The sequence below is a fragment of the Desmodus rotundus genome, chromosome 13 (genome assembly GCF_022682495.2).
Source record: "Desmodus rotundus isolate HL8 chromosome 13, HLdesRot8A.1, whole genome shotgun sequence".
Classification (NCBI taxonomy): Eukaryota; Metazoa; Chordata; class Mammalia; order Chiroptera; family Phyllostomidae; genus Desmodus; species Desmodus rotundus.
Window position 1 is genome coordinate 22,699,187 of NC_071399.1, and position 21,396 is coordinate 22,720,582.

Here is a 21,396-nt window from a genome sequence, read left to right on the forward strand (position 1 = left end):
CGCTGGGAACATGTTCTCAGTACATTCTCTTCTCTCTCACGTCGCTCTCCTGCCTGCGACTATTTGGAGTGCGCTCCAATGACATTTTCAAAATGCAGTGATATTATAACAGTAGAAAATAGATGCTCCCACACTTCCTAAGTTATCATCTTTGGCCCATTCTCAGGGACGTGTTCTGAAATAGCTGAGCTTGTTGTGTTTGGTTGTTGTTCTTGTGGTTTTCACGGGGCCCTTGGCATGGTTGAGGTCCCACAGGACACACCTCTGTGTGCTGCAGTCTAACGTAGGTGAGCGCTCGCTCTGTCACGAGGCCCGTGCATGTTCTAGCGAGAGTTGAGTGTCAGTTCTTAACCTCCACACCCCATTCCCTCTCTGCCGTATTACTGTCCTGGCTGAGACCTCTGATGTCATTTCCTGATAAACTTTCTCCTGTAGAAATTTAGCAATTTCCTGTTGGTATTCCTGTCACTCACTGCCAGTGTTGGATGCCACTGTCCCCAGCCCCCACCGTCTTTCTCCCCCCCTCAGAGGGAAAGGAGACAGGAGTATATTTACCGCATGCCCCACCACATGCCAAAAAACGCCTTCCTGACTGTTTTCTGGCCTGAATCACTGAACTCCCCTGTTCTGCCAACACAGAGCAACATGAAAGAAAGATCTCCCAATTTGAAAAACAAATTAATTTAGAATTTTTTTGAACTGGAGGGTAGATTATTTCATACTGGGGCCGATGCCATTTAGGGCTTTATCTCTGTTATCCATTTCTCATATTTTTATACTCCTCAACAGTGTCAGAACGCTCAGGCAGCTCAGTCTCCCTTATTTTACTCTATTTCCCTTATCTTCAAACTACATTAATGATCTTAAAAATCAAAATGTCCCATTCAGCAAACCATAGCTTTCATGGCTTAATAGTTCTATAGCTTTTGTTTTCTTTAAAAGAAAAATCTGTTTATCCATCTCTTCATCTATCTTGCTATTTATTTAAAAAATGTCAACCCTGTCTCCCAAGTTTCAAGAAGGAAGATTCCGCTGGGGTTCCTTGTCAGGTTCCCCTTCCTTTTCCTATAGGGCTGGGCTTTGTGTGGCTCAGATGCTGTAGTAACAGAGGAACAGAGGCATCAACTTGGGCCTGAATATTGTTGGCTCCAAGGACTGGGCTCTTCTGAGGAAGCCCAGAGGGTAAGGAACCAAACTTGCAGGGGAAAGAATGAGCCCCTCTAAGAGGATGTTGAAAAAGGAGGTAACATGCCCAACTAGAATGGAGAGTGCCCAAGCTCTCTGAGTAGGTACCTGGCTCTTGGGCAATTGTGATGGTTGGGATATTGCTTTATTAGATTTAAGGCGTTGACACACCAAAGAAATCTCAAGAGAACTATAATGTAGGCAAGGTTTTTCTTGTTTGTAGACTCTGGGGAATTGAGAAGTTTGTCCTTAGCTTCAAAACTTCTGTGCTGGGGATGAGGGTTTGTGTGGTGTTAAATAGCCTTCCTTCCTACTAAACCAAGTAACAGTCATTCCCTGTAAGAAGTTTGGGAAATACAGAAAACATGTAGAAGTAAATAAAGTTCACTTGCAACCCACAGATACTAACTGCTAATATTTTGGTGTCTGTGTATCAGTTTTTTTCTGTCCAAATATAGATACAGAAAAGTAATATTTAGAGGGTTGAGATCATATTATAAATCATATTTTATCTTAAAAAATCTTATCGGGATACTGTTTCTCCCTGCTTCATTAAAAAATGTCTTGAAAACATAGTTTTTAAATGACTGTGTAACATTTCCTTATGCTAATGTCTTACCATTTATTTAATCATTCCCTGGTCATTGGGACCTTCAGAGCACTTCCAACTCTTTGTTGTCACAAATTCTAGTGCAGTTGCCGTCTTTTTATTTTCATCTTTATTTGCATCTTTGTTCGTTTACTTGGATGGAATCCTGGAAGTAGAATTACTGGGTCAAAGGGTAGGAACATTTTTAGCTCTCTTGTTACATATTGCCGAACTACTTCCCAGAAAGGTTCCTGCTCCTGTCCTGGGTGCATAAGAATCTTAAGGACACTTTTCAAGCAGATAACATCTGCTTCAAGCAACAATCTTCTCGGTACTTTTTCACCCTTCTGCTGCCTTTCTCTTCATTTGGCGTGTGTTCTATTTTTTAGGGTCTTGGTCCCAGACATCTCTTGCATGTTATGAGCCTGATAAAGATGTCAGTGGCCTAAGTTCCTAGGGGACAGTTTTATTCTTGGCTTGAATCTCCTCCAGTGATGGAACCTGAGGCACTGAAATGGGCAACTGAGGAGATATTTTGGACAGAGACACCCCCCAGTGCCCCTGATCTCCTTGTAAGGGAGACAGCCATTGACTTTTTCTCCCTTCATGAGCTTTGTCTGGTCAACTGGCAAATATTGGCCAGGAATCTTGGTTTAACTGACGTTTAACCCATTTTCTGCTGTTGCTCAATGGGTAACTTCATGCAAGTTCACTTTTTTTCCTTCTAAGTTTCATTTTTACTATGCATTAAATATCTAGTATATTTTTATTTGCAGTTCATACTTAGGAACTTAAGTACTGAAGAAATCTGGATCGTATAGAACTTTCCTCTTTTACTTTTTTTTAACATACACTATTTAGGTATCTGGTTTGGGTGAGGCCAGGGTCTGGTTTGGTTTGGTTTGGTTGGGTTTGAGGTATGTGAGTAAGAGAGAGGGAGAGATTGATTGATATTGATTGTGTGCACACATCATTTCCATCTCATTTCACGAAGTCCAGGAAGGAAGATGAAGCAGGAAATAGGTCTCAAGAATGGTAAAAAATCATAAGCTATGATCTGGTCATATTATTACTTGGAATTTACGTTGTTTCCCTGTAAAAGAAGAAACAAAGCATGAAAATACGAATTTCAGCATTATTTATAATAGTGAAAAATTAGATGTAATCTGTCTAATCATGGAGAAATGGCAAGTAAGTTATAGTAAATACAGTCCAGTAATGTTATGCAACTATTAAAAATAATGATTACATAGACTATGTAGCAACATGGAACATGTTTATGATATAATTTAAAATTTTAAAAAGATTGATTATGCAGACAGGGGCATGAGAAAGCATGCAAAAGTGAAAATGGTTGGCTAGAGTGATCTTTTAAAAATGCCAGCGTTGTTACACTGTGATTTTTGCACTACACACGGGAAACGCTAGGGAGGTTTGGCATGCTTTGGAAAGAAAGGGAGGGTTGAGTGGGGTGGACCAAGGTCCCTTCCTGCACAAATATCTGCTCTCTTTGTCTTCCATCTGAGAAGCTCCTTGCTCGGTGGCTGCATTGCGGTGCTAGAGCAGGGGAGAAGAGGCTAGCCTGAGAGGGGGCTGCTTGCTGCTTCACCCCCTGGGGACACTTTGCATATTGTCTCAGGAGACGGGGAAAGAGTCATTGTCAGAGTGCGGGGCCCAGGACGTGCCTGGGGCCACTCCTGGGTCAAACCACCCAATGTCACCCTCCACCCAATATTTTTACTCTGTAGAATTCAAGTTAAAACGAAATTTAAGATAACAAGTGATTTTGGAGCTTCAGAAATTAGGCTAAAATTATATAACTGGAGGAAAGTGGTGAGCATTAGAAAGGACATTTCAAAGCTTTGTCCTGCTCTTGGTAGGGGAATTTGGGGGTGAAGGTATGTGTATGTGCATCAAGATGGGTTTTCCCCGCTTTAGTAGTAATTGCCAGCACTTTCCTTTCTCCCTCACTGCCCAGTTGTCTGGGCTGAGCCTGGGGTGGCAGAGTGAGTCCTACCGGAGGGGCCCCTGTGGGAAAAGGAGGAGGAACCAGCAGAGACTTGGAAGATGAAGGTAACAGGCCTAAGGGGCAGGGAGAGGCCATTTGGGGGCTGGGGACAGCAAGTCTCAGCAGCTGATGTGACAGGGGCTGAACAAATGGGACCTGGATGACCTGTCAGAGGCCTGGGGCTTAGGGCCTCAGGTGCGTGTTCTGTGCACCGCCTGGAGGCTGCCCCTTCTGCGTGGGGTGGCTGGTTACCACCACGCGTCCCTCATGTGGTTCTCCTGCAGCTGATCCTTCCCCCACCTCCCACATTCTTGATGAGCTGTGTGACTCAGCGGCTTCTCAGGACATCTGAGCAGCCTTTTTTTTCTGGGGCTAGAACCGCAGTCGGGAGATGTTGTAACCAGAACTCTTCCTTTTATTATCTTTCCTTTTGGGACGTGAAGGTCTTCTCCCTCCCATAGACACGTAGACATGTGCAAATAGGAAGCCCCCTCCTCACAAGTGGGCAGTTGGAGGGCTGTAGAAAGAGTGCCTTCTCCAGCTTCTGCCTTGAAAAAAGACGGGCTCTGATTAATCCTGTTGGATGTAAAGGGCACATTTGAAAGCTGGACGGAAGCTGGGTGCTATGCTTACCTACTGGGCCCCGAGACAGTGGGCTTTGTTATCCCGCTGCATTAACTATGCTTTCTCTTAGAAATGTCCGGGGGGGGGGGCAGTAGTCCTGAAGCCCCTGGGAATTCTGTCTCTCTGGCTGCACCAAGGGAATTTGCCGAGTTTTCTTGGGGGATGGGTGCACCCCCTCGTCCTGACCCGACAGCTGTGCACTCTCAGTGGGAGGTTGACCCAGCCTTTCTGCAGGGGACTCCTGTTTTTCCCTGTTCCCAGAGCTCACGCTGCATCCTTTCTCAGGGATATGCTCCCTCAACAACCAACGCCAGGCCTCTCATCTTCCCATCTTTGACCCAGTGTCTGCAAGAAGACTTCAAGTTCCTGCTGTGGCGTTTGTTCTTCGCTCTTGGCTTGTCTCCCTGTCTTCCCCTTTCCTGTACTCACACTTGCTCCGTGTGGAACTGGAGCTGGGGTGGAAGCTTTCTTTGCTCGGGCAGGCATGAGAAGCAGGGCCTCTAGCTGCAGGTACCTGTGACCGACCTGATGCTCCAACGAGCAGGGCTGTTTCTCTCCCCAACACCCACCCTGCCATTGTCCCCCACTTCTGCTACACTTCCTCCTTCTCCACTGCCATCTTTTTTAACCTCCTGTTGCCACTTTCTATCCTTTTCTCACCTCCTCTTTTATTTCTGCTTTTACGTCCTTTGCTCTGTCTCCCTGCCTGCTTTATTCTTCCCCATTGTTACCCAGCGAGTGGTCTTGGGACCCCGACCCATCTCCCTCTGACTGAGTCGTCAGTCCCGATTGGCATTCTGGCCTTGACCTTATCAAGGGATTCACTGTTCACTGGTATCCTTGTGTATGGGGGGTGCTTTTCTCCTTGGGGCAGCCTTTCAACACTGCCAGGCCCCTGGTGGGGGTGGCAGAGAACAGACCGCACCCCCAGTTACCACCCTTAGAATTAGCCTGATCATGGATCTGGGCCGGGAAGATGACAGATGTGGTGTCTCAGTAGCTTCCTTGCTGACCAGTGTTGTAGTGCAGGGAGTGGCCTGAGGTTGGCTGTCTCATGACTTTGCTTAGTTGTAGACTAAGAACCATGGTGGGCTTGGGTCTCAGTGAATTTTGCTTTTTGGGGCCCAGCAGGGCCAGGGGTGGGTGGTGTCTGTCCTTGAAAGTCTAAATGGTGTTTTCTAATCCTCGCGGGACTTTGCCCCCCTTCTATAGTGTGTTGTGCACCAGGTTGGGTGTAACCGATTGCGGGAAGTTGCTCATATTCCTTCTGGAAGAGAAGAGAGCTCCAGCCCTTCCTTTGGCTCTTCAGAGAGACAGAAGGAAGTCACAAGGATGGGGAGGCTGGCTTGAGGGTGTGGCGTGTCTCCTAACACGGAGATCTTCTTCTGGAGTCAGTGAAAGTGTTCAGGGGTTGGGGTTTTCTTCTCATCCCCCATGCTTTCAATTACGAGCGGCCTCTGGGTAACAGCAAAGTGAAGCATGTGGCCCTGCCACAAGGTCCCAGGAGCCCAGGGGTAATTCTTGGGTACCTCTGTGGATCCAGAGGGGCTGCTATTGATGACTGAATTCCTGGCAAAGTTTCATCTAGGTATTTGAACTGGAGCTTCAGTCCTTCCTGAGATAGGTTTTTGAATGTATAAAACTAGGTTATGACCTATTTTCTAAGGCTTTTGTGACAACTAATAATAATGCCTAGTGTTTATGAAGTGCTTAATAAGCTCCAAGCACTTCATTTTCACAAACACCTTACGAGGTGCAGGTACTGTTATTATCCCCATTTTATAGATGCAGAAACTGAGGTGCACAAGGATTAGATAGTTTGTGGTCACACAGTGAGTGGCCAGAACTGGAATTGGCACTCTGGTCCCTGCCCCAAAGTCTAGGCTTATATCCTCTGTCAAGTTGGCTAATGCTCAGCTCAGCACACAAAAGAGCCTCAGGAAAGAGGTGATGCACGTTAATGGATTTTGATTACTGCTTACGGAGTGGAATCCACAGAGGCTTCCAGGCTCTAGTTGGGGTGGAACATTTGGTGCCCTGGGGAAGGGAGCTGATGCGAGAGAGTGCCGCCAGCCAGCGCGGCTTCTGAAAGAGGTGAGTCAAGCCAGAGCGAGGTTCCTACAGGTCCTGAGGCAGGGCCTGCTTCACCCTCCTTCTCACCAGCATCCCCCTCCCTCCCGCCATGCAGGGTGATGTGAGCAGAGCCCAGGAATGCCTTATGTGGATCGGCAGAACCGAATCTGTGGGTTTCTGGACATCGAGGAGAATGAAAACAGTGGCAAGTTTCTGCGGAGGTACTTTATTCTGGACACCCAGGCCAACTACCTTCTCTGGTACATGGACAACCCCCAGGTGAGAGGCTGCTGGGGGAAGGCGGCAGGGGGCTGGCTGACCATCACTGCCTGGGAGGAATGCACACGGGATTGGCCTGAAGGGCTTCATCTGTCACAAGCAGCACTGACCTGCTGGTCAATAAGGAGGGGCAGACGCCACCGCACACTTACACACCCCCACAAGCACGCGTCCACGCGTGCACCATTGTGCTCAGGAAATCATTCCAAATTTTAGTTTGAGAAAAAGCTCATCTCTCCTGACCCAGAGGATCTGGTGTCTTTTCTCACACTCGGGGAGAGGCAGGCCGGGGCTGGATCCGAGGCATGACTTGCTTCTGCTCACCTCTCTTGTTAGGGCTGTGGTCTTGTGGCCACTCCTGCTCTTCCACTCGGGGCCCCCCCAGCAGAGTATGTGACCTGCTTCCCTGAGCTGGACAAACGGTGGCCTTCCCTGGTCTCCTGCATTGAGTCAGGAGTCCCAGTACTGGGTTGCAGGTGACCCTGGGAGTCACGTACTTTTGCTTCCTTGCACTACATATGAAAACAGCTGAGGCTCGGACCTAGGAATTGACAGGGGCCCCCTAAGTTTTATTGCCTTGCCTGGGAGTCCTGGGAGTCGTCCCTGGTCTGGGGAAGGCTTTGTCTGCCCCTCATATGGGATCTCAGGTCTTTTTCTGGTGCCGTGAGTGCTGTTGGCTCTTTCCTTCCCATTGCCTTAGAGAAGTTTGGTGGAATGAAGCGCCAAAGACTGGTGTGGCCCTTGAGTGGCAAGATCATGGCTCATGGCCACGTTGGGGCGGGGAGGGGTGTGGGCCTGAGATTTGGCTCTGGCTCAGAGACTTGGGAAGAGGAAAGTCTGAGTGTTGGGGGATGGATTTGGGCTTTAAGATGTGAAGTGGAAAAAGAAGTCTGTGAGTCTCTAGGTCATTATCCGGGACTGACCCTCTAGAGACCTCTGGCATTTGTCCTCTGGATTTAATGGCTGAGAGAAAATGCTATAGATAGAGAAAACATACCCACAGATGAGCTGCCGCGAATCGCTGTCTCCGGGAAAGACTTAACCCCAAATAGAACTGTGCCCCCTACTTTACCCCACATTCCTGAAAACCTTCTGTTGATTTCTTTCATTTAAAGTGCTGAGCATGCAGAATAAAGCCTACATACAGACACTTACATCCTTGGCATAGTCTGGAGCGCTTGCCTCTTCGGTTCTTTCTCTGGGGGTTTGCCTTCAGGACCTGCTCTATCATTTTCCCTGCCTTTGCTCCGTAGAGGTGCCCACAGCTGAGTCAGCAGATCTACAGTGAAAGGAAGTATCATTTTAGGTGCTACTTCCCCAGTGTAGAGGAACTTGAAATCAAGTCCTGTGGCCAGTAGACTTGGCTTCTGGCATGACAGGGATGAGCCCGGTGACTTATGGTCTGTGAGGCTTATCATCCTTTTTCCCTTTTTCATCCTTTGTGTACCTCCTCCCACTTACCTGCCACATTAGCCCAGGTAACTTGAATGTATTTTTGTCCTGCTTCAGCTACTTAGTGCTATGCTTCCTGCTAGGACTGTTCTTAACCCAAATTCACTTGCTTAGGGAATCCCGCCTAGCAGTTGCCAGCGACGTCCCCTGAGAGCTGGACCCTCCTTTATACTCTGGGCCACAGGCTGAGAATCTTGCTGTGAGTGACATGTCACCTGGGACCACTGTGTCACCATGTCCAGTCTCGAATGTTGTCAGTTGTCAGGATGTCTTTCGCTCTTCCCAGCTTTCTGATTTGACTTGGGTTCCAGGACCTGCGCTAACTGTGGATGCCCGGCCCTGGGCTGCCTTCCTGGGGTGTCCGGGTTCAGCCTTTGCAGCAGGTGTCCCCCTGCCCAGGGAAGCCTCCTGTGTATCCCTACCCGCTGAGGTCTCTTTGTGCTACAGCCGTCTTTGCGTTCGAGTTACCAAGTAAAACTGGTGGCCCCTGCTGCAGATTCTTTACATTTTCCCTGGAGGCAGAAATTTCAGCTGGCTTGGCACATGCCTAAAAAAGGAGAGTCTGGCTGTGACACAGCAATATTTCAGGACATTTTACTTCTTTAGTCGTTGGCTTAGCTCTTTGTTGTACTGAAGGCCAAACAGCCATTCTAGGCTTGAGAGTGGATATTTTTGTTAAGTTGTGAAATAGTGTTAGTGAACATTTATTACTATGCGCTAGGCACTGCCCTAAAGACTTCATTGGGTTTTCATTTCATTCTGACAGCAGTCCAATTGGTAGGTGTTATTGCCCTCATTCTGAAGGCGAGGCGGGTGAGGCAGAAGGGGCCGACACTTGCCTACCTGTGGTTACATCATAAGAAAGTGGCGGAGCCAGGGTTCTAACCCTGGCAGTCTGAGTCCAGTTTCCCTGCTATTATTGCTGATAATGAGACAGTCATTTTAATGTTGCTGGGGAGGAAGGCACACTTTCAAAGGTAGTTTCTGATTAAGAAATAGAAGCCAGTGGACTCTCAGGGCTGGGAGCTTTTAGATGGCAGGGGGCTCATGTGGGTTAGCTTTTGATCCACAGTGTCCAGCATTTGGTAAACATACTCATTGAGTGAATGAATGAATGAATGAACGAACGAACGAACTAAAGAGGGCCAGGTAAAGAGACAGTCAGAGGGAGGCCTTTAGGAAATGCAGAGTGCCTGACCCTGCGCTCCTGGGGTGGGGGACGTGGCCTGAACCAAATGGAAGTTCTGGAGAGTGCATGGCGCCGGGAGAAGATGGATTGGAGGTGACCCCGAGAGCAGACTGGAGGGGTTCGGGCCGTCCCTGTGAAGGGAGACGTTGGGAACTCCATTCAGTCATTGAACTTCTTACCTGTATTAGGAAAAGGAGATACCTGATATAATATCTTGGTTATTTAATAGACATTAATAAGCGGGGGATTTTCTGAACCCAGGTCTCTGATCTCTGCCTGTTTAAGCCCCTTGGTATTTATGGAGCCTGTTTTTACTACCACTGTTGCTGCTGTTATTAGTAACTGCAGGTTATACTTACTGAGTCTTACTGAGTGGTTGCCCTCTACCAGCCACTGTGCAAAATGCATTCCATGTATCGTCTCATTAATTCCTCTCAAGAGTCCTGGGACTCGGGAGCTATGATCAGTCTCACAGTGTTATTCTGCAGGGTGCAGAGAAGTCCAGTGACTTTGCTCAAGGTTGCACAGGTGGTAAGTGCAGGGCTGGAGCTGGAGCCAGGTCTGTCTGACTCGAGTGTCTGCACTCTTCACCCTTGTCTTCCTTCCTCCTACTGGTGTTTGTGCTCAGCCTGGGGCAAGGTCCTGGAGATGATGTGGAAGGTGAGCTCGGTGAGGACTTTACCACTAGGAAGCTTCCGGTTCGGCTGGGGAGGTGCGAACAATACACACAAGACGATAGTGCTAAAAATCCGAGTCCATCTTTATAACGAGATAGCGCATCATTAAGTCGAACTGCCCAGATGCCAGTCTTTTGGTTGGAGGAGAGGGGGCTGCAGTGTTATATGCTTCTGCCCCTCTGGGGAATAGTAAAGCATGGAGGTGGAGTCTCAGATGGACGTTCTCAGACCAGAGAGACAAAATATCAAGGATCGGATCCTGGCTCTGCCCCTAAGTTGTTTTGTGTGTGAGCAATCCATTTATCCTCCCACGGCCATAGGCATTCTCAGTGATCCTTAAACTTGGCTTTCGACCCTTTAGTCCCTGAAAGGCTGAGAACAGGGTAGGATCCTGGAGTTCCGCAACACTATAGAGCACACAGTAGCGAAACCTGGCCTGCATGCCAGACATCGGTCAAATCCTGAGGCTTCAGCAGGGAACAAGACAAAGTGTTCATCTTCAAGGAGCTTGCAGGTAGCTGGGGAGATAGGTGATCAGATAAAAATGTGGCAGGGAGAGCTGCAGGGCACCCCTCTGTGGAGGGGGCAGCAATAAACCCAAATCCGGAAGTGAATACTACAAACGATTCACAATTCACATTTGTGGAGCACTTTACCGATTTTGGAGTGTTCTCGCTTGCAATACCTCATTTGATTGTTATGTGTCCTGGAGGAAGGGGGAGGGGAGGGTGTTGTCAGTGAGGGCAGCAGCAGTCTCCTTGGGGCAGGGCCGCACGAGGAAGGAAGGCGAGCTAGTCCGAGCTAGTCTGCTTAGAGCGTGTTTACAGTCGGTTCCCCAGAGGGCCCCAAGACAGGGATTTGTGGCAAGTTCTTTATTAAGGAAATGTTCCCCTGAAACTGTCAGGTGTGCTGGGAAGCAGGACAGGGAAGGTGAGGACGCCGGACAAGGGTGTGAGCTCAGGAGAAGTCTGCGGAGGGTAGGTAGGCCTTAGCCTGCTGCTGCGGGGTCGGGGGAGGGGACACTAAGGGGAGCCTAAGAGTTGTCCCCGTGGAACTGGGCTTCTGTACGCCTCACCGGACAGATGTGGGCCAAATGGCTCCAGTGGCCTGACAGCAGCGCTCTGAAGTAGAGCTGCCGCTGCTGGCCCTGGTGAGCACAGCAGAACATCAGAGACGGGAGACCAGCGACAGCATTTGCTCCCGGGATGGATCGTGGGTCATGCTAGGGGTCAGCCTGCGTGCTGGTACATGCCTTGACTACTTGCCAATATGCAGTTTCCTCGTGGTAGAGTAAGGAATCAAGGTTTTTTAATACAGCCACTGGTGACACCAAACTGATGTAGGAGGAAACCTATTAGCTAAAAAGGACCCCTATAAATGCAGAGTTTCAATATTATTGATTATGACCACTGACTTGGCTAATGCATTAAAAATCAATATGCTGACCATGTGAAGCACATAAATAATTCTTGAATAGAAACAAACCTTGGCTGGATTTTCCTTAAAGCACCTCTGTGATGTGATGGCACCAGCACTTGTATTTTAATTTAACGCCGGTCCCTATCGTGAGAGAGGGCATGAAACTCCTTAATGAGGCTTCTCTCTTCTGTTACATTGGCCTACAGAGTAACTAACCATGTTTCAGTTGCACAGCAACGCTTCCGTGCCACCTGGCGGATGCTCGCTTGGCTAAGTAATTGCAAGACTGAATTATGTAGCCCTGAACAAAGGGTAAACAGGAGCATGAAAACACTATTGCACTAGATTGTTGTCCTTGTCAAATTTACTCTGTAAAATGTATTTTCTCTTATCGGTCAAAAAATACTTTCCAAAGGCCACGATGTGAATTTTGGAACAAAATACCCATAATATAATATCCAAAAAAGATTACATCTCTGTATTTTTCCTGGTATCTGTGGGGCCCCAATAAAAACCTTTTGCTTTCCTTGTTTTAAAAATAAGCTTAAAGCAATTCTTTCCATTGAAAGGGGCAAAGAGCTTTGCTGTGTTGACAAAAAGATGAATATTTGGCTGCATTTTAGTAGAAAGCATACAGAGGAGTGGTAGGAAATTATATTAATACATAATATATAATGGATAATAGCTTTGTCTCAAAGGCTAGGCAAAAATTAGTGTGTGTGTGTTTTTAAATCGCATTTTCTGTATCAGAAACCTTCTTGAGCAAATGTGGCTGAAATCCAACAGTGTTTAAAAAGATTTTTGTATAATGTGCTTCATCCTGTCAAAATGCCAAGAGCCAGTAAGATAACGTCCTTTACAAACTGGCCAATGACCGCGCCTGGTGCAGAATTTGAAATATGGGAAAGCTGATACACTGGCGGGTTCCTTCCTCCCACTCCCGGTCCCCAGCTGCACATTTCCCTGGCCGGAGGCAACCAGTGTGGCGAGTTTCTGCGTCTGCCCAGAGATTCTCTGTATGTACAGGTGTCATGACGACGCTCAGATCTTCCACAACTGTTTGGGCGAAGTGTTCTTAATTCATGGATTTGGTCTAATTGGCACATTAGTGATCTTTGTGACACATGATTTCAAGGGTTAAGAAGAATTTCTGGCATGCTCTTGTCTGTTACTGTGTTAGAGTAAGAATGCAGAGCTCCTTTTGCGGGGACAAATCCCCAAAGAAGATTTCAAGTGACAGATCTGTACTTTGGCTAAAATGCAGATTGAAATAAATAAATGCAAATTCTGCTAAGGTTTCATTATCATGAAATTAATGTTTGAAGAATTAAAGTTATGTGTGGACTTTTGAGTGTCAACATAAAATACTGTGAGTGTGATTTTGTTTTTTGTGTTGTCTACAGTAATCTTATTTTTTAAAAAACAATTCTTGTCTTTATAACACGGTGGACTTGGTCTAAATTGAAAAGTGAAAACTAAGAAGCACAACTTAGCAGAGGCTCCGCTAATCCTCAGTGATGGCTGTTCTACGTTTTCTTAAAATTGTCTTGGGTTGTATCGCTCTGTTTTCCTTTAGACTTTAACCTTCAGTGTTCGTTTGCTGTATCTATTTATATATCTACTTTTAACTATTTTATATCTGTATTATATACAATAATGCCATTTTATTGTTAAAATGGCATCTGTAAGGAAAAGCAGGCACTTGTGCGTTTGTGAGCAGGGCTGCCCCTTAGACTTTGCTTCTGAGTCCGCTGTATTGGTTATCCCAGCCGTGCACAGGGCGCTTGGTGAACACGTTCATTAGGGGAGCATCCACGGTTTGCTGAGCCTCCGTCCTCATCTGTAAAATATGTGTAATAACACGAATTACCTCTGTCTCTGACACAGTTGCTGTGAAGATTAAATAAAGTAATGTAAAGGGAAAGTGCTTTGATAAACTCCAGAGTCGAGCAAATTAGATGTTGGTAGAGATGTTCCTTGTTAAGGAATTTTTGTTCTGGCGGTGACATGAGATGGACAGGGACGTGGGGAGAGCCTGGAGTCGGAGGGGACAGTGAGGAAAGTGCACCACAGCTGCCTTTTGTGCACCTGGTGGTGGTGTGGAGGGAATGGAGAGGGAGGGGCAGATTTAAAGGCCCTGTGACGGAAGGCACTGAGGTGCTGGGGACTGCCCGAAGGGTGAGGCAGAGTGGTCTGAGGCTTAGTGCCTGCTTGACCGGAGAGGGAAGGTGGAGCCGCTGACAGAGATGGAGAAGTGGGGAAGGGAAGCAGTCAGAGGGTGGAGGGGGAATGATGACTGAGTTTGAGATACATGTGGAGGAGGCCACATTGAGGAAAGGGGAAAAGTAGTGGGCTGATTGAGTTTCAGGTTTCAGAAACATTTAGGTGGCCAGTCGTTGGAGTCTTGGGTCCTGACCGCGTCCAGGGGATTATCTAGGGCCCAGCTGACCCTGTTGTTAGGTCACTGTCCCCGGGATTGAAAGAGGAAGTAAAAGAGCTGGGAATGTGGTGGTCAAGAGACATCTAGATTGTGAAGTCCATGGTGGCTAAAGCTGGTGCTGGTGCAAGTCAACACGAAAGAGGCATCCAGATAAGAGAATGATGAAAACAGTCACCAGCAAGCGCTTTATGGTATAGAACTTGCTTTTCTCGAAGGGAAAGAGTAAATACATCTCTTTGAACTGGAGACTGGAGAGAGAAGCCATGGACGTTTCCACCTTTCTTCAGGTGGTATCAGGAAGTGGAGCTGCAGGGTGGAGGGGACATGTGTTTGAAGCCAGAGCAGCAAGTGAAGCCAACTGCCCGGGTCACCTAATGTCTGGGAACAGCTTGGTCACTTTCCTTTGATTGTCGCATGCCACAGCGGGGCTGTGGAATATGGGGCAGAGGTAATTATACTCTCCCCTCCATTCTCATCACACTGCTCTTCTTAGGCAAGTCCTTTGCTGAGAGTCTGTGTCTGGCTTTGGCTTTTGGTGGTTTGAGCTGTGGTTTCAGCCCGTGGGCAGCCATGGTGGCTCATGCCTTAGCTGTGGGATTTCCACATACATTCTTTTCCTACTTCTCCCATGAGTTGACCAGCAGTCTGGTTTTTACTGCCTGCCGTGTTCCTTGTTGTCTACTAGTATCCCTGGAGGGATAGAAGAGAAGTTAAGAGGGCACCAGCATCTCTCCTTTCCCCTTTGTACTGTGGATTCCTGGTCTTTTGGAGTTGGGCACCTAAGAGCCAGTTTGACTAGTTCCTGCCCTGCCCAGCTTGGGCAACTCTACAGGGCCTCTTTTGGTGTAACCCTGCTGATCCAGCTCTTGTATTTACCTTTCATTGATAATCAACTCTTAGATAATAAGCAGGTCCTTGTACATTTGAAGGATTGTCTCATGGGAGGTGACCTGGTAGAAAGGAAAGTGCATGGGATTTGAGAATCAGGAAGGGTTGGGTTCCACCCCTGGCCTGACTACTCAGTACCTTGGGCAAGTTGCTTCACCTGCTCAACCCTTAGTTTCTTCATCTGTAAAATGGGATTGTTAGAATTAAGTGACAATGTGCAAAGGTACCTACCAGCAGGCCGGATGTATGATAGACTCTAAAGATAGGTGCGTTTCTTCCTTTCTCAAGCTGTGCTTTGTCAGGGCGGCAGATTGATGTTGGGAGTAATGAGTGCTGTCTGTCTTCTCTCTGCTGCTTGAGGAAGTCATTTCCCCGAGTTGAGCCTTGGACGACTCATGTGGTGAATGATGAGGCATCAGCAGAACCTTTTAGTGCTGACATTCTGCGAATTTATGAATCTATAGTTAGGTCTTCTGGTCATTTCTGTGCTTCTTATTACCTCTCACTAGAAGCTGGGAAAATTTTTCTATTTCAGCAAGAAGTAACGTTGCTTCTAGAGGAAAGGCTTACCATGGGAGGTATGTCACATCTCCGTGGGCACCTCAGCTCTTTGCTTGCTGATGGAAAAGAAACAGCGCTATACTTTCCATTCATGCGGAGTGGGAGCTCCTTTGAGGTCCTTGGCGGCAGAAGAACATTTGAGCAAAAAGCAAGGCATTGTCTTCATAAAACCATCATTTAACAGGAGCCTGTCTTGTGCCCTACATTGTCCCAGAAAATTTAGAAGTCCCAGAAGTGTACAAGTTGTTCCTGACTTACAGACATTTTCACGCACAGTTGCTGCCAGCCGTGCATGCAATTGGAATCCCTTGTCTCTCCCCGGCTCTTCTCTTCCTTGTCCCTATTTACTGCTGGCACAGCAGCCAGGGCCACTCTGTGGGCTGTGGCTGGGTGTGGCCCTTTCTCTCACCAACTGCCGTCTCCTGTGCAGAGCCAGCAGGGTCAGCTGGTGCCTGCAGCTGTGGTCCTCAAACCTGGTGGCACAGAGGAATCTCCACGGACCTTTAAAAGTGTACAGGTACCTGGGCCCTCCCCCAGATCAGTTAAAACCTTGGGGGATAAAACCTGAATATTAGTTTGTTTAAAACTCTCTCCAGGTGTTCACACAGCAGCCTTCCCACCCACCTCTGTCTCTGCTCCCCATCGCTCAGCTGCTCCCATCTCGGAGGCTTCCTGCCCCTCTTCCTGGCCCACTCCTCAACTCCCTCTGCCCAAGCCCTTGACCCCTTTTTAGCTGGACTCAGTCCTTTCCTGACCTCTCCATCCCAGTCCTGTTCCACAGGAAACCTGCTCCAGGTCATGGGAACTGCAAAGTCAAGCGACACCCAAGTCCCAAACGTGAACAAGTCTTCCCAAAAAAACACTGTTTGCCATGGTGGACAGAGGCTGTGTCGTCTTCCAGTGCTCCGTGAGGGTAGCAGGCTGGGGACTGGTTTGGGAACTTAACCACCATGCCAGTAGTGTTTTCCTTTAAAAATCGAATAAGATTTTACTTAGAGCCTCAGTGTGCTTGAAATCTAGTAAGAACAGACTTAAATTCTCGGAAAAATATGCCCCAACAACGAATCCAGGGCTAGATTTTGCCATGTAGACTGGTTGTTCTCAAACTTGGGCCTATTAAGGCATCACTTGGGAATATTTTAAAAATGTACATGTTCTGTTCACATTCCACTTGAACCTAATTCCGTGTTTTTTCGGGTGAGGCTTGAGCCTGGGCCTTTTCAAACAAGCTCCCCAGGAGAGTCTGCGGCGCAGCATAGTTGGAGGAGGAGTGGTGTGCTTGAAATTGGTGAGAGCAGAGGTCAGGTTAGGCTGCAGTCGGTGGAGGTGGGGTCTCTTGTCCCTTCCCTAGAGGAGACAGGCTGTGGCCAGGAGAGGCAGCTTGCTAGTCTGCGACACCCTGCCCCTCCCCAGGTGCTGTTTCCTGGTGTCCCCACCCTGATGGCTGGCTGCTGCGGCCCGCACAACTCAGGCATGTTGGCACATTCTTCCTTGAGCAAGAAGTGCTCGCGGCTTCCACACTGGCAGCGAGCTGTCACCACTAATCTCCCAGGTCCAGTAACCGGAGTGGACACGGGGCTGTCGCCCTGGATCAGGCCTCTGTGATCTGGGACTGTTTTCTCCTGTCATTCATTTCCCCCTGAGTGGTGAGGATGGTGGGGGGAAACTGCTTTTTCAGACGCTCATCACATTTTCCTGGCTTCTTGTGCTGGAGAGGAGGTACACGTGAGCTTAGGAGCAGACCGTGGGTGGGCTGTGGGCGAAGCAGTGAAGACACCCCCACCCCCAGTGTAACTGGGCCTGGAGAAATGCTGTCTCTTTCTCTCTGAAGCAGGGCGCCCGAAGGTGGGTGGAGCAGCCGTGGAGGGTGGAGGGGATGAAGTAGTTGAAATCTGATCAGCTCCTATCTGTCATTATGTTTGGGTTAGTGTCCCAGTGGTTCCCCAAATCCCACTTCATCACTCATAATTCAGGATAGGGCCCCTGAGGCCTTTGGGTTGTGGTTTGGGGTCAGGAGAGTGAGTTGTGCAAGACCAGCCCTGAGACTTGGCATCCACATCTTGTAATTAGTGTGCGGGTCGGAGATAGGAACCACCTCGGCTCTGCTCTCTGTGTATTTTTGTGTTGCTCTCCCAAAGCACTCTCAAGCTGGGTTTATTACTGCCTGCAGTCCTATGGCAGTAATGGCCTAACTCTAGAATGCCAGCAGCTCATGCTTTTTAAAATGACACCGTGTTGCTTCGAGGGCATCAGGGCAGAAGTTTGGAGACCCGAGCTGTAGTTCAGGCTCTGCCATATAATTATCACCTTGGACAAATCCCTTCACTCACAGGTCAGTTTCTGCAAGAGCAACATGGGAGCCTTGGGGTGGATCAGGTGCTCTGGGTTCAGCAGAGGCCTGTGGCTCCGCGTGGCTCTGCGTGGCTCTGCGTGTCTCCGGAGGCCATGCAGACCTGGGCCTGCTTTCGACCACCTCACTCCATGAGGAGCTCTGTTTGTCCGGAGAGATTTACGCTCTCCTCTGGGGCAGTCAGCTGCTCATGGGCCTCCTTGGGTGCAGTGGCTCCTTTTTGGACCCTGATTTAGGGGCTACACCCAATAGAGGGTTCCTTAAAAAAAAATAAACAAAATGCAGTCCCTGTATAATTGAAAAAAGTGTGTAAATCAAATCATCCATAGTTGAAATGCTAATTTGGCCACTTAAATGCAGATTTTAGATTTATGGCCTCATTTGCAAAAGGGGGGAGATATTTTTTCTAGATCTCTTACTCAAAAATTCTAAGACTCCGAGAAGCCTTTTAGCATGGTATTATTCCTATCCATTTTCTTGTGAATAGGACATTTCATACATTACATTTGCTTCAAGGGATGTGTGTTAATGTAGATAATTGGGCCTGCAAAGAGTCTTCCCTCTTATCTAAGATATTTCTTAAGGGCAGTATCCCCGGAATGATACGTCATTTCACTGCTAACCCTTTAGGAAATTTACTAAATTCCCATTTTCTAAGATCGGCCTCTCTTAGATTTGCCATAACCTAGGTAATGGTGCTTCAAGGTTATTCTTTAAGGTTCATGGAAACTGTTTAAGAGATCGCAGACAGGCTCTGAGGTTCACGGGGAGTGGATTTTCCAAGTTACGGATTAGAAACTCCACAACTGTGATTTATGGGCCATTTCTTCGGTCCTCTCCCATCCCTGTGTCATTGCTTCACTTCGGACGATGGAGAACTTAGAAAGCCAAAGCGGCTGTGCCAAGGTAGATTTTGCCACACAGGGTGCCTGTGAGTTTCTTTCTATTTTCATTAAACATTTACTTTGCATTTTATAGTGTATGCACATCCTAACAGTCCTGTGAAACAGACTGAACAGCTGTATTCTTTATTTCTGCACCGTGTGAATCTGTCCCCTATTTATTACGAAAATAAATTGGAGTGGCATAAAATAGGGCCAAGCCAACAAGGAGATCAGATTAGTCAGGACAGAAAAATACGGTAGCTAACATTTGTTCCGTGTCGTCTATGCGCGGGGTGCTCTTCAATGGACTCTCACGTTCTGACAACTGCCTTACGAGGTACGTACTGTTATCAGAAGGGAAAACTGAAGCTTACAGTCCAATGGTGGAGCCCACACTTGTACCCACTGTACCAGAGTGCCTCTCTATAAGCCGTAAGGCCATCGGTGACATTCATGCACACATGTAATAGCAAAAATCAGCACTGTTTTACAGGGGAGGAGAGTGAGCTAAAGCATGGGCAAGTGACTTATTTGCTCAGGGCCACGAAGCCAGTCAGTGGCATAAGCAGAAGTAGAAGCATGGTCTCCTGTCTCTTAGTGCTGTTTCCATGGCCTCACGTAGCATCCTTCTTAAAATGAAAAACTTTTTTTTCCAGAACCTGGCAATTGGGGCAGGAGCCGTTGGATCTTTGCAGCTGACCTACATCTCGAAGGTAATGTTGGTCTGGCGCGCTGGGAATTCATATTCTGTAAGTAGGTTTAGTACCTAAACAAGAGGAAGTGTCAAATCCTTTGGGTGTTAGCATTTGGGGGTGTTGCTTGGGCAGCTCCCCCTTCCTCACCACTGCTGACCAGGAGTGGGTGGAGCTCTTGTCAGCAAGTTCTTCGGGGCGGGGGCGTGGTGGGGGCGCTCTAGCCTCCTTCTCCAGGGACACATCAGCCAGTGATGCTCTCAGCTCCAGCAAGGGAGATATTGGTGGTGGGGGTAGGTGTGAGATGTGACCTTTTTTGGTAATTGGGACAAGGAAGAACACTAAGCAACAACAGAAAACCCCTAGTGACTGTAAAGGGTTATCCCAAAGGGTATGATTAAACAGGAGCAGCTCAGAAAGAGTTGGCTGCACTGGAATTTTATCAATCACTTGGACAGAGTAACTGTGGAGGGAAGGCTAAGAACGCCTTGAGAAGGTGCTCAGATGTACCAGGAAGCCATTCAGCAGCCAGGGACCTGCTGTAGAGTCTGGCAGGCGGGCCGACAGCCACCTCTGGCCTAGTTTGTGCAGACACGGTGAGAGAGCCCCTCTTTGGTGCTGAGACCTGGGGACGGGGGTTGGGGGATGGGGCTGGTTGATGGCACCTACATGTAGCTGCTGAATTCAGCTTCTCCTAGTGGCCCCTTCCTGGAGCAGGCCTCAGCGCTGACCCGGGAGGCAGCAGTGATAAAAAAGGTCAGAGGATTTAGAGCCTCACCAGAAAGAGGAACTCTTTGTCCAGTGAGGAGAGCCAGGTGGCGCCCAGCCAGCACTGAGTTTCCGGAAGTCTTGCTCTGCCCACTTACCCCTCACTTCAGGCCGCCTGGGGACCTCTGCTTCCTTGATCATGTTCTCCCACCCTCAGGGGGTTGAGACAGGGTGGAGGGGACCATAATCTGGACAGCTCCTGGCTCCTTTTTATAACAAGCTTTGGGAGTCTTGGGTTCAGCCCTCCATCTCAGCCGGTGAGGGGGTGAGTGGCAGCTGCAGGAGAGTCTGACAGACACAGCCTGGGGCCGAGGCCGATTGCAGGGCAGCCTCTGAGCTGCTAGGGAGGAGATAATGACCTGGAGGCAGAGGGAGGGCCTTGGAAAGCTCAGACTTGAGATTTGTGCATGCCTTGTGGCGAGAAATGTGGCTGCCTCCCCTCTCCTGTCCAGACTTGCTGTGAGCTCATTAGGTCATTTCTCTAGGAGATTCAGAGAAAGAGGATTCAGAGAGAACCTCAGTGTTAATGAAACCCCCAAACCTGCCTGACTGAGAGGGTTTGGGAAGGCTTTTATTTTTATTTTTTTGGATGGGAAAGAGTGATTACAGTCTCTTGCTGAATTGTGATTTATAAATGCAGCTCAGATGAGGGTTTTTAGAATTCTCAGCTTTGGAAATGGCCTCATTTAGAAAGGATAGACCTGCCTTTTAGCCCTTCACGGGAGAGGCAGGCCTGGATTGGCCTTTTGCAAAACCCACAGCTGCCGTGGGTCAGGTTACACAGCACTGAGGGCCTCTAACTCCTGCCAGAATGCAGGGGGTTTCCCAGGAAAACATTAAGCAGTGGTACCAGCATCACATTCAGTGTCCCTAGGTATTCCCTCCCACTGTGTCAGCCTGCCTTCTGGTATATGGGTGGCTTCTCTTCAGGGGCACTCTTCTGTATCTCTTCCGTGAGGGCTCCTGTTGGGAAATGGGGTCCCTCAGAGAGGCCAACAGAGATGAAAGTTCTTGATTTGACGTCTTCCAGGGCATCAGTGGCATCAGAACCAGTTCTTGGGTGAACTAGAAGATAATCGATGCTGGCCTTCGGTGCAGTTTCTCACTTGGCCCAGTGGCCTTCTGCACTGCCCCAGACGCAGCTTTGTGTCCTGTTTTGTCAGCGCCTTGCCTTCAGTAACTATAAGGAAGCCCGTCCTGGAACAGTGGTTCTTGTCAACAAAAATTCCTGAAAAGGGCATTAGAAAATGGAGAGACTTCCTTCAGGTGAATGGTGCGCAATCTGGGGAGATGGAGCCTTCGGCAGAAGCTGAAAGTG

The 21,396-nt window shown here is 48.3% G+C and overlaps 1 protein-coding gene across 4 annotated transcripts in view; it reads left to right on the plus strand.

The window, feature by feature from the left end:
* The window catches only part of PLEKHA2 (pleckstrin homology domain containing A2), a 70,243-nt gene that overhangs the window by 18,202 nt on the left and 30,645 nt on the right, over positions 1 to 21,396 (plus strand). For all 4 annotated transcript variants that reach the window (XM_045197140.2, XM_071220202.1, XM_053916493.2 and 1 more), the window contains 2 exons: positions 6,595 to 6,758; positions 19,275 to 19,331. In XM_045197140.2, the coding sequence (XP_045053075.2) occupies positions 6,618 to 6,758; positions 19,275 to 19,331 (198 nt within the window). In that variant the 5' untranslated portion in view covers positions 6,595 to 6,617. The remainder of the gene's footprint in view (positions 1 to 6,594; positions 6,759 to 19,274; positions 19,332 to 21,396) is intronic.